The sequence below is a fragment of the Corapipo altera genome, unplaced genomic scaffold (assembly GCF_003945725.1).
Source record: "Corapipo altera isolate COAL_440 unplaced genomic scaffold, ASM394572v1 2b, whole genome shotgun sequence".
Classification (NCBI taxonomy): domain Eukaryota; kingdom Metazoa; phylum Chordata; class Aves; order Passeriformes; family Pipridae; genus Corapipo; species Corapipo altera.
In genome coordinates, this window is record NW_020884874.1 from 27,274,937 (window position 1) to 27,288,313 (window position 13,377).

At 38.3% G+C, this 13,377-nt stretch overlaps 1 protein-coding gene across 22 annotated transcripts in view; it reads left to right on the plus strand.

The window, feature by feature from the left end:
* The window catches only part of SYNE1 (spectrin repeat containing nuclear envelope protein 1), a 296,931-nt gene that overhangs the window by 131,996 nt on the left and 151,558 nt on the right, over window positions 1-13,377 (plus strand). For all 22 annotated transcript variants that reach the window (XM_027634233.1, XM_027634232.1, XM_027634231.1 and 19 more), the window contains 7 exons: window positions 732-896; window positions 2,208-2,564; window positions 6,416-6,552; window positions 7,510-7,687; window positions 9,720-9,902; window positions 11,406-11,549; window positions 11,878-12,033. In XM_027634233.1, the coding sequence (XP_027490034.1) occupies window positions 732-896; window positions 2,208-2,564; window positions 6,416-6,552; window positions 7,510-7,687; window positions 9,720-9,902; window positions 11,406-11,549; window positions 11,878-12,033 (1,320 nt within the window). The remainder of the gene's footprint in view (window positions 1-731; window positions 897-2,207; window positions 2,565-6,415; window positions 6,553-7,509; window positions 7,688-9,719; window positions 9,903-11,405; window positions 11,550-11,877; window positions 12,034-13,377) is intronic.

The window sequence follows — 13,377 nt, forward strand, 5'->3', positions numbered from 1 at the left end:
GGGCTATCTCACAAGAATATAGCGACAAATCTAGTCTGTCAGACCAAAGGCAAATCTAGACCACTATACTCCTTCACCGTTTCATAGTAAGGTAAACTGACACACTTTAAGCTTACATTAAAAAGCTAAGATAGAGCCAGGAAGCAGTTGTATGTCTGTGTCAAGGAAAGCATCCTCCAGGACTGCAGGGCAAGTAGCTGTGGACAGCTGCCACCCCTGATCTGATGGTCAAAATGGGACTCATCACCATAAGAACCTTTTGCACTTCTGACCACTGGAACTCCTCCTTTGTGGTCTTCCTGTGAGGCATCTCTATGACTCTGCTTAGCATTTGTAAATACTCGGTGCTTATAAATATTCTAAATAAGAGCTGCGTTTCTGGTAGCAATGCTGCTTCCTGGGAGTACTCAGGAGCGATCTGCAGGACTCCCTCCAGAGTGTATCAGGAAAAAAGCCTGCTGGAGTTGCACAACTGCAGCATTGATATCTATTAAACAATACATTAGACTATTCACTTTTGTGTTCATCTTCAGATGGCCTGTGCTCCAGCAGAAAATGCTTGTCCAGACCAACCTGACCCAAACCTTGTGCAGTGTAGTGCTGTGTTCTGCTGCTACAAGCTGTACTCTATCCAGTATGCACACTATAGAGTCAAACCAGCCTTGCATACTTAAAGCCAGCATAGTATTTAAGTACTTTAATGGTCTTTTTTTTTCTCATCTGAATGATAGGAGAAAATGAGGAAAGTGGAAGATATTGTGAAGGATCATTTGCTCTACCTTGATGCTGTGCATGAATTCACAGACTGGCTGCATTCTGCAAAGGAAGAGCTTCACCGCTGGTCAGATGCATCTGGAGATACACCAACTATACAGAAGAAGCTGGCCAAAATCAATGTAAGATAAGTTAGCTTTCTTCTGTAATTCAGACTCTATGCTCTAAAATAAGCCCGAGTCAAACACTTGTGGGATCTTCAGTTATCTGAAAGCAAGCTTTCTAAGCTGTGCTTTCTTTTTCACTCCCTTCCCCATATTAACAGATGGAGTAAAAGTATAATCAAATTTGTTAGTCACAGCACACATGGAAACAATTTACCAGAGCTGAAGCCTAGTGGCATCACAGAAGAATGTTGCTTAGCTGATTAATGAAAACGCTTCTGTCCTCATCCCCAAATATGCTTTCTCCATGAGCAGAATTGTCTGAATTAAAGTCAGAAACAACCTTTTCTGTTTTGCATGAAATGGAGACGTGTAAAACAGCACAACGATTGTCCTCCCCAAATACAGTAGAAATGTATGGGTTGCCTCTCTGTGTGTATTCTCCGTAGCCTGCATCTGTTCTTCGGTATTTGAGTGCCTAAGCAGTTTTCATATTCCTGAATGCAGCATTGAAGCAGACCGCATGTTTTGCTTGTGTCTAGTGTTTACTTTCAGATACTTATAACATTTTACTCTGCTCCTAAGCATGAGAGAGTAGGCCAGTGAACTTGAATGCTCTTTGAAGATTCAGGATCCCCAAGATCAAATGACAGACTTGTTGTACACTCTTGGGTAGTTTTCCTTTGTGGTCAAACTCCTGATCTTTTAAACGGGAAGGGGAGGAGATAGCAGTGTCTAGCTCATAAGACAAACAAGAGAAGAAATAACATCACTCTAGCATGCAGTGTTTGGGATGGTATTTATATTCTCCAGTTTCTTAAGCTGAGAGGCCTCAAAATTCCCCTGTGTGAGATATGTGAGACAGAAAGAAAACACTGTAGAACAAATTCAGCTCTGGAAAAAAAAAATCAGAAAAAACCCACGTGCAATCAGTTTTGGCGCACCACAGGTCACGGGCAGGCTGTAAACTGCAGTTACGTTTTTAAGACTGCTGTTAGCAGCTACACACCAGCCTTTCTTATGCAGAAAGATCACAACAAAGTCATTATGTTCCGAATCTCTGCCTAAAACGTTATTTTCAGCGTCTAAACCACGTGCATTGTTTCTCTCCAAAGCTTATGACAGTTTAAGAATCGTTTAATCCATGCAAGGCCCGCACACCTCTATAGGGTTTTATTCCCCCCGGCCCCCGGCGGCGATTCCCAGAGTCGCGGCTCCGTGCGGGACGGGACGGGACGGGAGGAGACGGGACGCGTCCCCCGGGCGGGCCCCCGTTCGCGGCCGTGGCGATGGCGGCCCCCGGGTTACCATGGCAATGTCGCCCTGCAGGAGCTGGTGGAGTCCCGGCAGGCCGGCGCGGGCCGGCTGTGCCGAGTGGAGACGCTGGCCCCCGCCGCGAAGCGCGGCACCACGGCCGGCGGGTGCCAGCTGCTGGCGGCCGAGATGCAGGCGCTGCAGGCGGACTGGCGGCAGTGGGAGGAGAGCGCCCGCCGCAGCCAGGGCGGCCTGCGGGACCTGCTGAGCCAGATGGCCCTGTCGGAGCGGGAGTTCGCGGCGCAGGCCGGGCGGCTGGAGGAGGCTGTGCAGCGGCTCGGCGGGCAGCTGGCCGCCTGGTCCCAGGGGCTGGTCCCCGCCGACAGCCGGCACACCGACGCCGAGGTCGTGGAGAGCTGGCGCAAGGAGAAAGTAAGGGCATGCTTCTTTTCCTAGCAGCTTCTCGGCTGTAAATGTATGGTCACTGTGGGCAGGAAGCTTCCGCCAAGCGGGGCTGTCAAGTAGAAATGTAATAAGATGTACTCGTGAGAGATATTTCCATGAAATCCCAGCTATCCAAACTCTTTTTAAAACTGTGATCACGGTTTGCAGAAGACATTCCCCCCTTGGCCTCTGCCGTACAAGGCTTAGCAAACGCTGCCTGGATTTTAGGTGTTAAAACCAGGGCTCGCCCCTGTGATAAAGCCGAGGAGCTGGCACACCGGCTCTGAGCCGCGCTTCCAAGCTGCTCAGTGTTTCAAGCTGGAATAGCACTTGATGGAGGAAATGTGAAGCATTTCCTAAAAGCCAAGTAAGCAACTGGAGCCATTTCTGACTTCAAGTTTGTTTGGAGTGTGTTGAGCTTATACTTTCCTTCTCTTGAAATATCCTTTACACGATGCATATTGAAATCTTATCCAATATTTAAAGAAGTTATTCTGTAAATTTGCTAATTGCTTTGCTTTGGAATGCAGTGGAATTTAGAGAAATAGAGGTTGTTTCTGTTCCTAATTGTCTTCTAGCAAAAAAATTCCCCATGTATGTATCACACACACACTATATAAATATATACATATATTTGCAACAGGCAAGATGCTTCTTTGTATGTATCTCAGCTACAGTGAATCAGAGATGTTGATGAAAGATACAGAGTATTTTCCTTACAGGGTAGTGTTGCAGTAAAACAGTTTCAGTAAAGAGAGAAAGGTGTGTGATGCCTGCTTTCTGACCGCTTGACTGAAATCATATTCAAAAAACCCCCAGAACACCTTCTTTTTGAACTGAGATTATTAATCTTTTTCTGCAGTATCCAAAACAAGTTATTTCTGTGGCTTCCTCTTTCACAGAATTCCTTGCACAGATTTATAGAAACCGCTTGCTTGAATGCTTGTATGTATCCACTGGAGTAACAAAGCTGACATTAAGTTGCAGCAAATAGTGGTACAAATATGCAAGTATATATGTTTTTAAAAAGGAAAGGAAGACATGGGATTGTCATCAACCCACCAGGCATTTTTTTATTTCATTAATGGAAAAGTACTAAATTCAAAGGATATTACTTTTATTAGTAGTATATATAATATGTATGTACTGTAGCTCTATGTAACAACACTTTATTTAGACAGTTGTAAACTTCGGCTAATGAGGAAAATGCAGCAGCATCTCAAGATATAACTATGCACAGCACTACTATGTAATTTTATTTATAGTTAGAGGAAATGTGACAGTACTCCTTCCATTTCTGAACCCCAGGGATAGGCTCTATTGTGAACATAAAATAGCACTGCAGCTTTCCATTTCCATTGTTTCACAGTGATTCTGTTACCATGTAAGCCAAGGCCACAAATTAAAAATGCATTTCCTAATTCTCAGAATTATCAAGCTCATTCGGTTACTGTGTTATACTCAAGCTCTGTTACCTTAGGTATGTGCAACATAAGAGCAACAGATTTTGCACTTGGAATTCAGCAAATTATTTTGGTAATTGTCAGATTCAAAATTAAATCTAGGTGGCTGCAACAGTGTTATCAGTATTTCTGTATGGAAAAATGGCATAGTTAAATTTACCCTGTTCTGCAAGTTATTGTTCCTGTTTGTTAGTGGGTTATGCCTAAGGCTGTATGTCATCAGAATAGCCTTTTAGTAGTTTTTGAAGTAGGTTATTTGAAATGGAAAAATTGTATTGAAACCAGGCAGTTTTAAGCCTATACTAGTGTTAAGACATGCTTTCTTTACCAAAAAAAAAAAAAGAGGTGTTTGCATTTCATTATGGTGATTCCTGCCCTAGGCAATTTGTGACATTCTGTGTTTAAGTGGTGTCCATTGTGATGTTTTTTGTAATGCTTTCAAAAAATCCTTTAAGTAGTTTAACATAAAGTAACATAAGCAAAAAGTAGTTTGTTTAAGGTTTTTTTCTAAGCATCATTGCTATTACATAATTACTTAATTCAAATTCTACCTAATGTGGCATTGAAACAACCTGGCAGTGTTTAATGTAAAAGTTTCTTTTAATCATGATTGAACAGATTGCTGCTGTATGAGTGGCTCAAAGAAGATAAAATCCATAATATGAGTAATGTTAGTCAAAGGAGTCCTGAAAATCTGCTGCAGCAAAATATTTTTTCAGACTAACAATAACACATAAAAGTTTTTACACCTAATACATCTGAAATGTCTCTAGACTTAATTTTACAGGGCTTCCCTGTCATCTGTAGATGCAAACAGATTTCTGTAATGTTAATATAATCAAGCTGTTATTAGGGTCTAAAGCTCTGTTGTTCATAGCCAACACCTGCTTGTAGCTTCATTTTTTTCAAGATGGATAGTTGTGCTTTTTCTTCCTGACAGCTCAGTTACTACAAAAAAGCAATATGTCTTTTATCTCTTTTTACTGGCTCAAAAACACTATATAGATCTTAAAAAATCAATTTCACAGTTTTGCAGACTTTTTCAGAAAAAGGGATATGAAGCAAGCACAAAGTTCTTGTGAACAGCAGACACATGAGCTTAATCCATGGTGCTTGCCCTTTTGCTGTTCTTACTAAGTCTGTTGATCAGCTTGCTAGGCTCTTGCTAATGTTTCTTTTTACTTTTGTTTTGCATAAAGGGATATTTACTTATTGCAGAGTTAATATTTTACAGTGAAAAATCTGCTCAGTGAGCATTTTTATCTCTGTAATGTGGATTGAGATATTTTGTAAACATTCTACATATGTTTTCAAGTGTATAATTTTTACTTTTCCTGTACATTCAGTATTATACTGATACATTATTACAAATTGTTTACTATGTATATTTTCAAGTACCTTCATATATATATATATATATATATTCAGAAACGTGATCTGGGGACATCCTTATTTCCCACTTCCGAGTACCTATTCAAATCTGTCTTCATTTTCATGTGATCTGTTTCTTAAGTTTATATTATATGCTTCTTCCAGACTGGCACTTTAGCCAAACTAATCTGTACATGCCAAATGCTCTGGCCTGCCTGCACTGCAGAGTCTCTGCTGTTAGTCTAAGAGGGCTGTCTGAAGAATTTAGTTCCTAGTGAGGCAAGGAGCCAAGTCTGCACTGCTCATTATGCTGGAGTAGCTGGCAGGATTCTACAGTGGAGATGCTGTGGACATCAACAAGCACCGTTTTTGTTGGAATACTTATCACACCTCTCCAAGTGACGAAAGCAAAGCCAACAAAAGAGCTTTTTTTGTTGTTGTTGGCTTAGCTGTCTCCAAAGAAAGTCTTTCCAGTGCAGCAATGACAGGCAGTAACCCAGTTACTCTCGCAGGATTGTGAGCAGCTGTACTTTTACATTATGAAGTCATCTGTGAAAGAGTTGAAGCTGATAAAAAGCTATGGGTGTAAATTAACTTTCTGGATACGGCTCAAAACAGTTTTTATTGAACATGCTAAACTCAAGTCAACAGGCCAATTATATTTATATAAACATATATCATTTGCTGTTCCCTAATTATATGTACTTTTATATGTATGCAGCTAATTGACAAGAGTATAGCTCATTTATTGAAATGAAATTTATATTTCAAAATGTGCTTTGAGAACATTTTGAGCTAAGAAAGTTGAGGTGTCCAGAAGTTTTATCTCTAGAAACTCGTAATTTCAAATAAGCTTCTCTAGGTTTGACTGCTAAAATACTCTTGAAAGTAAATATGCATAGATCATAAATTAGTTTGAATTTAAACTCTGATAAATTTTGATTCAAAAGATGTATTTTTTTTACACATACTCACCAATATTCTTCATTTCTTTTGTTTTAACAGGAAACATTGGATGCTCTAGTAAAGTCTGAACATATTACAGATGAGATCAAAAGTCAGTTGAATGATCTTTGTAGATTTTCCAGGGATCTGAGTACTCATTCTTCAAAAGTTTCAGGATTGATTAAGGAGTATAACAGGTACACATTCATCTTGTTTATATTTAATCTCATGTGTGTGGTGGGATGTGAGCTGTCTTTTAGGGAACCATTAATTAGAATTTTAGAATTAGAGGTATGCAGTGATTAGAATCATTATTTTGGTTTTGGTGTCAACAGAATTTATAAAAAGTAGTAAGTTGGATTTTTTTTTTTTTTTTTTTTTTTTGTTCTTTGTTGTTTTTTTTTCCCTTAAGCCAGGCTATGCCACTAAACTCAGGTGAAACTAAATGTATGTCCATACCTGACCTATTTCAGAAAGAGTACTTATAAAAAACTGTGAGGTAGCAGCATGTCTTATTTGTCTGAAGGAGGAACAAGCTCCACTAGCTAGTTATATATTTTTCTTCATTTTTTCCTTCAGTTTACTTTTCCTTGAAACAGGAACTAGCTAGTAGAGGTAGCATTTGCTTGCTTTCTGTCTTTCTCTCAGGTCACTCTATCTAATTTACTTTGGAATGTGACACCTGCATTTCAGACACAAGATTCTGTTGTTTTTTGCAGGGGATTATAGCTTTTGCCTTCTGTAGCTGCAGAAGAAGTGTGTGATGTCTCAGATTGATCTCTTAACATTGTGGACTTAACTGAGCCACAGAAATAATCACTGTGGTTCTGCACCCTGTCCCCATAGAGAGAAAAGGGCTTGCAGAGTCTGTTCATGCTTTGGTGCTCTGAGTCACTCTCTGGAAACACTTATACCTGTCATATCTGTGACAGTTATGTCCCAATTTATATGCTTCACTTTTAAGAACTGAAAGCTTCTAGTGGATTTCCTGGTGCTTCAGTTATGTGCATAAATTTGGTAGGAGGAATCCAGGTTAACCTAACCTTACCATTGTATTTCTGAGAATTAAATAATAGCATTGTCACCTAACAGAGTCCTACCTTTCCTCACTCCCTCCCTTGCTCTCTTCTTCTTCTCTGATGTGATAAACCCAGTCTCTGCCTGCAAGCTTCAAAAGGATGTCAGAGCAAAGAGCAGATCTTGCAGCAAAGATTTCGGACGGCTTTCAGGGATTTTCAGCAGTGGCTGGTCAATGCAAAAGTTACCACTGCCAAATGCTTTGATGTGCCTCAAAATATCAGTGAAGCTTCAGCAAGTCTGCAGAAAATACAGGTAACTCTATGACAGTAAAATGCTAGTCTAAGGAAGACCCAATGAATTTCATATGCAGCTCAGATTGGATTGTTTGATTAATTACTATTTTTTGTTGATGTCGTTATTTAACACTGAAGGTGACTAATTGCAAGGAAATAAACACTCTTTTTCTTTATAATCTATATTGTTTAGTTTAATTGTTGGGCTACAGTTTGTAAGTAGTCATCTCTCATAGTAGCTTTGTAGTTTTAACTGTCTGTTTCTTCTTTGCAATGGGAAAAATTATGTTTTAAGTGGGATACTACTCTAAAATCAGAATGATATCAGAATCGGGTCTTAGTATCTGGAATTATTTCACAGTTATGTGAATATTTTTCCTCATGTATGGAAGTGGAGCCCTTATGGTGCAAGATCAGAGTTAAATTCTATGCAGTGCAAGTGGGCATTTAAAAAGTGTGTTTTTCACATAAAGCTAAAATAAGCCAAACAGTTCTGTAGAAAGGAGTGTCAGCTGGAAATTTATTTTAATAAATCAATTGAAAGAAATACTTCTATTAATAGAATACAACTCTAATTTTAACTGAAAATAGCAAAGTAAGAATTATATAATGCAACTGTTATACCTTTAGTTAGACAGTGTAACAGCAGAAATTTGTATCTGTTTCTCAGAAAATAGCAAAAGCCAAATCAGTTCCTTCTCCTTTTGGTAAATTCACTTTCCTTTGCTAAAGTGGTTTACTTAAAAGAGCAAAAAATGATATATTAATATATCAAATATTTTACTTCAGCATAATGAGAATATCTTCAGAGAAAATATCAGGGGGGAAAAGTCCTGGTAATTTTTTACATTGAATATAAATGTTTTAGCAAAGCTGCAGGTTTTTTTCAACAGTGGTAAAATTTTTTTCTTTATCACTGCAGCCCCCTCATAGCATAAGACTTTACCTTGTTCTCCTTCTTCCTGAAAGCTGCTTTAGATGAAATAAACTTTTTTTGGACTGCTTTAGGACTTCTGGTGATGTCTTAGTAACCTATATAAACTTTTTTTTTTCTTGAACATTAATGTTCTGTCTGTTAGCACATTTGACGTAATTAACTTACGAGGCAAGTATATCTTAAATTTTAATACAGCCAGAACTTAATCCATGTTATCTCAAAGCTAACATACCCTTTGCATTCTCTACTAAGACCTCTAATGTAACAGAATCAGAACCTGACCTAGTAATTCTGGTATCAAGCCTGTAACTCTTGAGCATGAATGTAACCTTATGATTATGGATATGAAACTATTTGTGTATTACATAATCATAATAGTAACAGTTTAAAATATTGCTAATTTCTTTTGAGTCCTAAGTGCTCACAAAGTTTTTTAATAATTATAAAAACACTGTCCCAATAAACTGGAATTTAAAAACCTGTCTATTTCCTTACATATCTGTATAATTCTTGCACATGCCCTTTTCCATACACTTCTTGCTCTCCAGCATCATGCAAGATTTCTGTTAAAAAAGAATACTTTCAAACAGGGAAGATAAATTAAGGATACAGAGGTATAAACCACACAGATTGGACATTGCTCAGAATCTAAGCATCAGTCCACACCCCTACATGCTTGTGGGAAAGCCAGCATAGGTGGAGCTTACCCATGGGCAAGGCTTCAGTCCTGTGTGTGTCTCTGAGTGGGCCCCTGTGTTACCTCTGCCAGGATACTAGTTGGCTGAAATGAAACTTTTGTCACGTTCTGTACCATGGATATTTAAAGTATAATAGCCAACTAAATGACCAGTAACTGTCTCAGGAAATACAGAACATACAGGTGATCCTAGAGTCTTATATATACATTATTTAGACATGTGACATTTCTGGATTAAGTAGCTGTTATCTGTAAATCCAATCAATACAAGTAATATTGAAACAGAATATACTGAAAGATGTGTTAGCATGTTAACAAGCAGAAACAGTAAACTCTTATCCCTCATAAATTTTCTGAGACCTTGCCTTTATTGGGACCCAAAGTTCACCAATTAGCTTCTTTTATTACTATTTTTAGGAATTCTTATTGGAAAGTGAGAATGGGCAACAAAAGCTAAACCTGGTAGCATCCAAAGGAGAACTGCTGTGCTCTGTTTTACCAAAGGAAAAGGCTAAAGTTATCCAGGACAAATCTGCTACTGCTAAAGAAGATTGGAAAAATTTTATCACCACCCTCCACCAGAAGAAATCTGCATTGGAGGTATTGAACCAGTGGGGAAAGACTGGATCTAAATTTCCTCTTTGCTTCTGTTTCAAACAGCATAGCTTAGATTTTGTGTATAACTGTAAGTTTTTATGATGTGACAGAATTAATATGTAACTATTTTCAAGAAGTCTTATTCTTCTGCTTACACTTTACTTTTGTTTGCTTCTGTCTTTATGACCTGAATCCACTTCGATTTAAGTGAAATGTTTTATGGAGAAGGCTGTTGTTCAGAATCAAAGCTGGCAACTGCTCAAATTCATCAGTCTCATCAAATGTACTGGGTTACTAAAACACATTTTCTATTTGAAGAACTATTTCTGCACAGGTTTCTGACACTGTTGCTGATTGAATAGTCCCAGAACAGTGTGTAAATGTTGTCTCTTTTATTGCAAATAGGTGAAATGTACCTATTTATTTGAGGAACTTTTTAAATAAATCCCAGTGCCTTTCTCTGTTCAGAACTCACAATTCAACCAGCTGATTGAGAATATCTTAAAATCATAATCTTTTTTAAGGTCCTAGGTTTTAAGGTCAAAAGATCTTATGTGGAATTCCCTGCATAACACAGGGGAATTAAAGTTCATAGGCATTCTTGTTCCAAACCAATGCTGCATAGACAGCTGAGAAAAAATTTAAATACATTTAATGCATTATGTAGGAAAGCATTTCAAAGAAAATTCTCGAGTAGCAAGGACTTACCTTTCTTCATATCAGGGTTGCCATGGAAAGAGGATGTTCTTAGAGGTTAGTCTTTTTGAGTCAAACATTTCCCAGTCTCATAGGCTTAGTTTTTCATTCTGATGTTCAAGTGATAAGGGTATATCTAAAAAGAAAACTAAATATATCTGGGGTTAAAAAATAAAATAACTAGGGCACAGGAGCTATGCTGTTCTGGTTCCCATTCCATAGGCATTATTTCTGATGTTCTTTTTTTAACTAATGCAGAAAAAACCTACAGGAAAAATATGCAGACATCGAAGGAATGCCTACATATGCCTTTAAGGCACACATTTGTATGACCAAAATGTTACAGTATAACCAGAAGTGTTCCCCCAGATTGGGTTGAACTTAGTCAAACATCACCTAGACATAGCAGCAGCCCATTTAAGGAGAGGTCAGTGTGAATGACTGCAGTCAGATAACTCATATCCAAAATCAGCCTTTCTTCAGATTATGTTAGTTATGTTAGTTATGCTTAGATTGAGTCAAATCTCCTAAGATCTGTAAAGCTTTCCATTCAGAGAAAATTTGCTTCAGCCTCCCCTTAACCGTGTAGTACATTGTTGCCTCTGTTTTGCTTTTTGAAGGTGTGCCCTCTCAGACTTTTATTTCAGTATCTGTGGGGTAGGAAGAGGCAGGGCTGATGTAATTTGTTTGAAGAGTTTTCTATAATTTGCCTGCAATTACGTATCCTTTTCATGTACTTAATTTCTGTCTTCTGGATTAGTTGTGTCCAGTGCACTGAGAATGTTCATAGATATCTGCATGTCTTCCCAGAACTTAAAGATCCAGATGAAGGACTTTGAAGCAACTGCTGAGCCTTTGCAGGAGTGGCTGACCTCAACTGAGAAAATAGTACAAGGAAGTAGCAGTCGGCTCCATGATCTTCCTTCGAAGAGGAGAGAACAGCAGAAGTTGCAGGTGACTTATAAGTGTGTTTACCACAGCCAGACTTTCCTGTCCCATCCTCCTGGCCTCATTGTTTCCTCACACAAGCTTCATCATTCTAGCATCCTGACCTCTAAATAAGATGAGAACTGGTTTCAAGGTTTGCTGTTGATGATCCTGTTCCATCAAGTTTTGCATCTCCACGTTTCTTTGACGTACTGCTTCATTGTTGTAACCGTATGGCGTGCCTTTCTCAGCAAGCTTGCCATATGTCACTTCTATTTTTGATGGTGCCTTCATGCTTCTCTATTTCCAGCTTACTTGCACCCAGTCTTAATATTACCGTGCTTCTGCTTTACAGTCTGTCCTTGAGGAAATAAGCTGCCACGAGCATCAGCTCAACAGGCTAAAAGAGAAAGCTCAGCAGCTGTGGGAAGAACAAGCTGTCAGCAAAAGCTTTATGCGCAAAGTGTCTCAGTTGTCTTCTCAGTATCTTACTCTAAGCAACCTGACAAAGGTAATGCACCCAGTGTATGTGCTTTTAAGCAATTTTTTTGATGTATGTAGGGAAAAATAAAGACTGAAATGTGAAACACTGCAGTTGCCTTGCTTGTCTGCTCTGTGGTGTCTGATCTATTCTGTCTTTCACATTGACTTTTAGGAGTGGAAAGTAAGAACTGTCAACAGAATGTAACTGATTTTTTATTTTTTTATTTAAAAGTGTGTTGATTAAGAAGTAAACCTTACCTGATTCTATAATAATCAGATTTGATTTTGATTATTTTAAGCATTGAAGACATTTTAGTTTTGTAATAAGTGGCACCTGAAAGGAGTATATTTCAAAAATGAGGGAAGGGTAGTTTTTTTAGAAAATACATGATGCAGAAAAGTTATTATTTCATCTCATCTATAATGATGATTATTTGCATTGTAAGTATCTTCATCTAAAAGTAATAGATTGGTCTTCTAGAAAAGATACCTCCTAGGCTGCTTTTGAAGATTGAAGGGCAGGCATAGGCCAAATTCTAAAGCATCAGACCAAGAACCAAGAGTTTAACCTAACTGTCTTTTTTGAGTGGTACTTGACACACTTCATCACTTCTACCATCTCTATTGTGTAGAGAGATAAGAAGGCCTTCATATTAGGTTCAAAGTTGACATCATGAAGGAGGCTTGATATGGAATTAGGCTGACAGTCACTACAATAACAAGAATGATTAAGGGTATAGGGAATATGTTTTAGAATAACTATTCAATTCAGAAAGTATTTATGTTTGGGGTATTGCTACTGTTTTGATTTCTACATTTGCTGTGGAAATAACAATTATAAAGCATATCTGTGACTTCATAAAAATGATTGCATGCATGACCATAATAAATTTTCATGTCTGCAATGAAAATGAAGAAGTGAAATATGCATGAGTTGCTAATATAAGCTTATGTGAACAGAACTTGTAGGAGATTACAGGATGAGAAAAAGGAGTCTAAGACAGAGGACAGATGATCCAGCCTGTGAGAGAAATCCTGAAATTCTTTGGGTAGCTGTGGAAGCTTGAGAAAGATCCCTCTCAGAAACTTCCTAAACCTGTTTCACTGACTTGACTTTACTTCTGTCACAGTGTGAAATACACTCTGCTGTGTATTCCTGTTCAGCTCAAGCCTTTTAGCAATGTAACTTGAGCGTTTCTTTTTGATTTGTGTGAGTGTCAGTGATTTTTTAGAAGAATGGTTATACCAGTGGGAGTCATTGAGGAAAACAGGTCTGTCTTTTCCAAATATTAACAAAGTAATGTAGGTGCAGTGGCATAGCTTCACAGGCTTAAGTCTTTCTTGCGTACTGGCAGATTTCGCAAGTTATCTT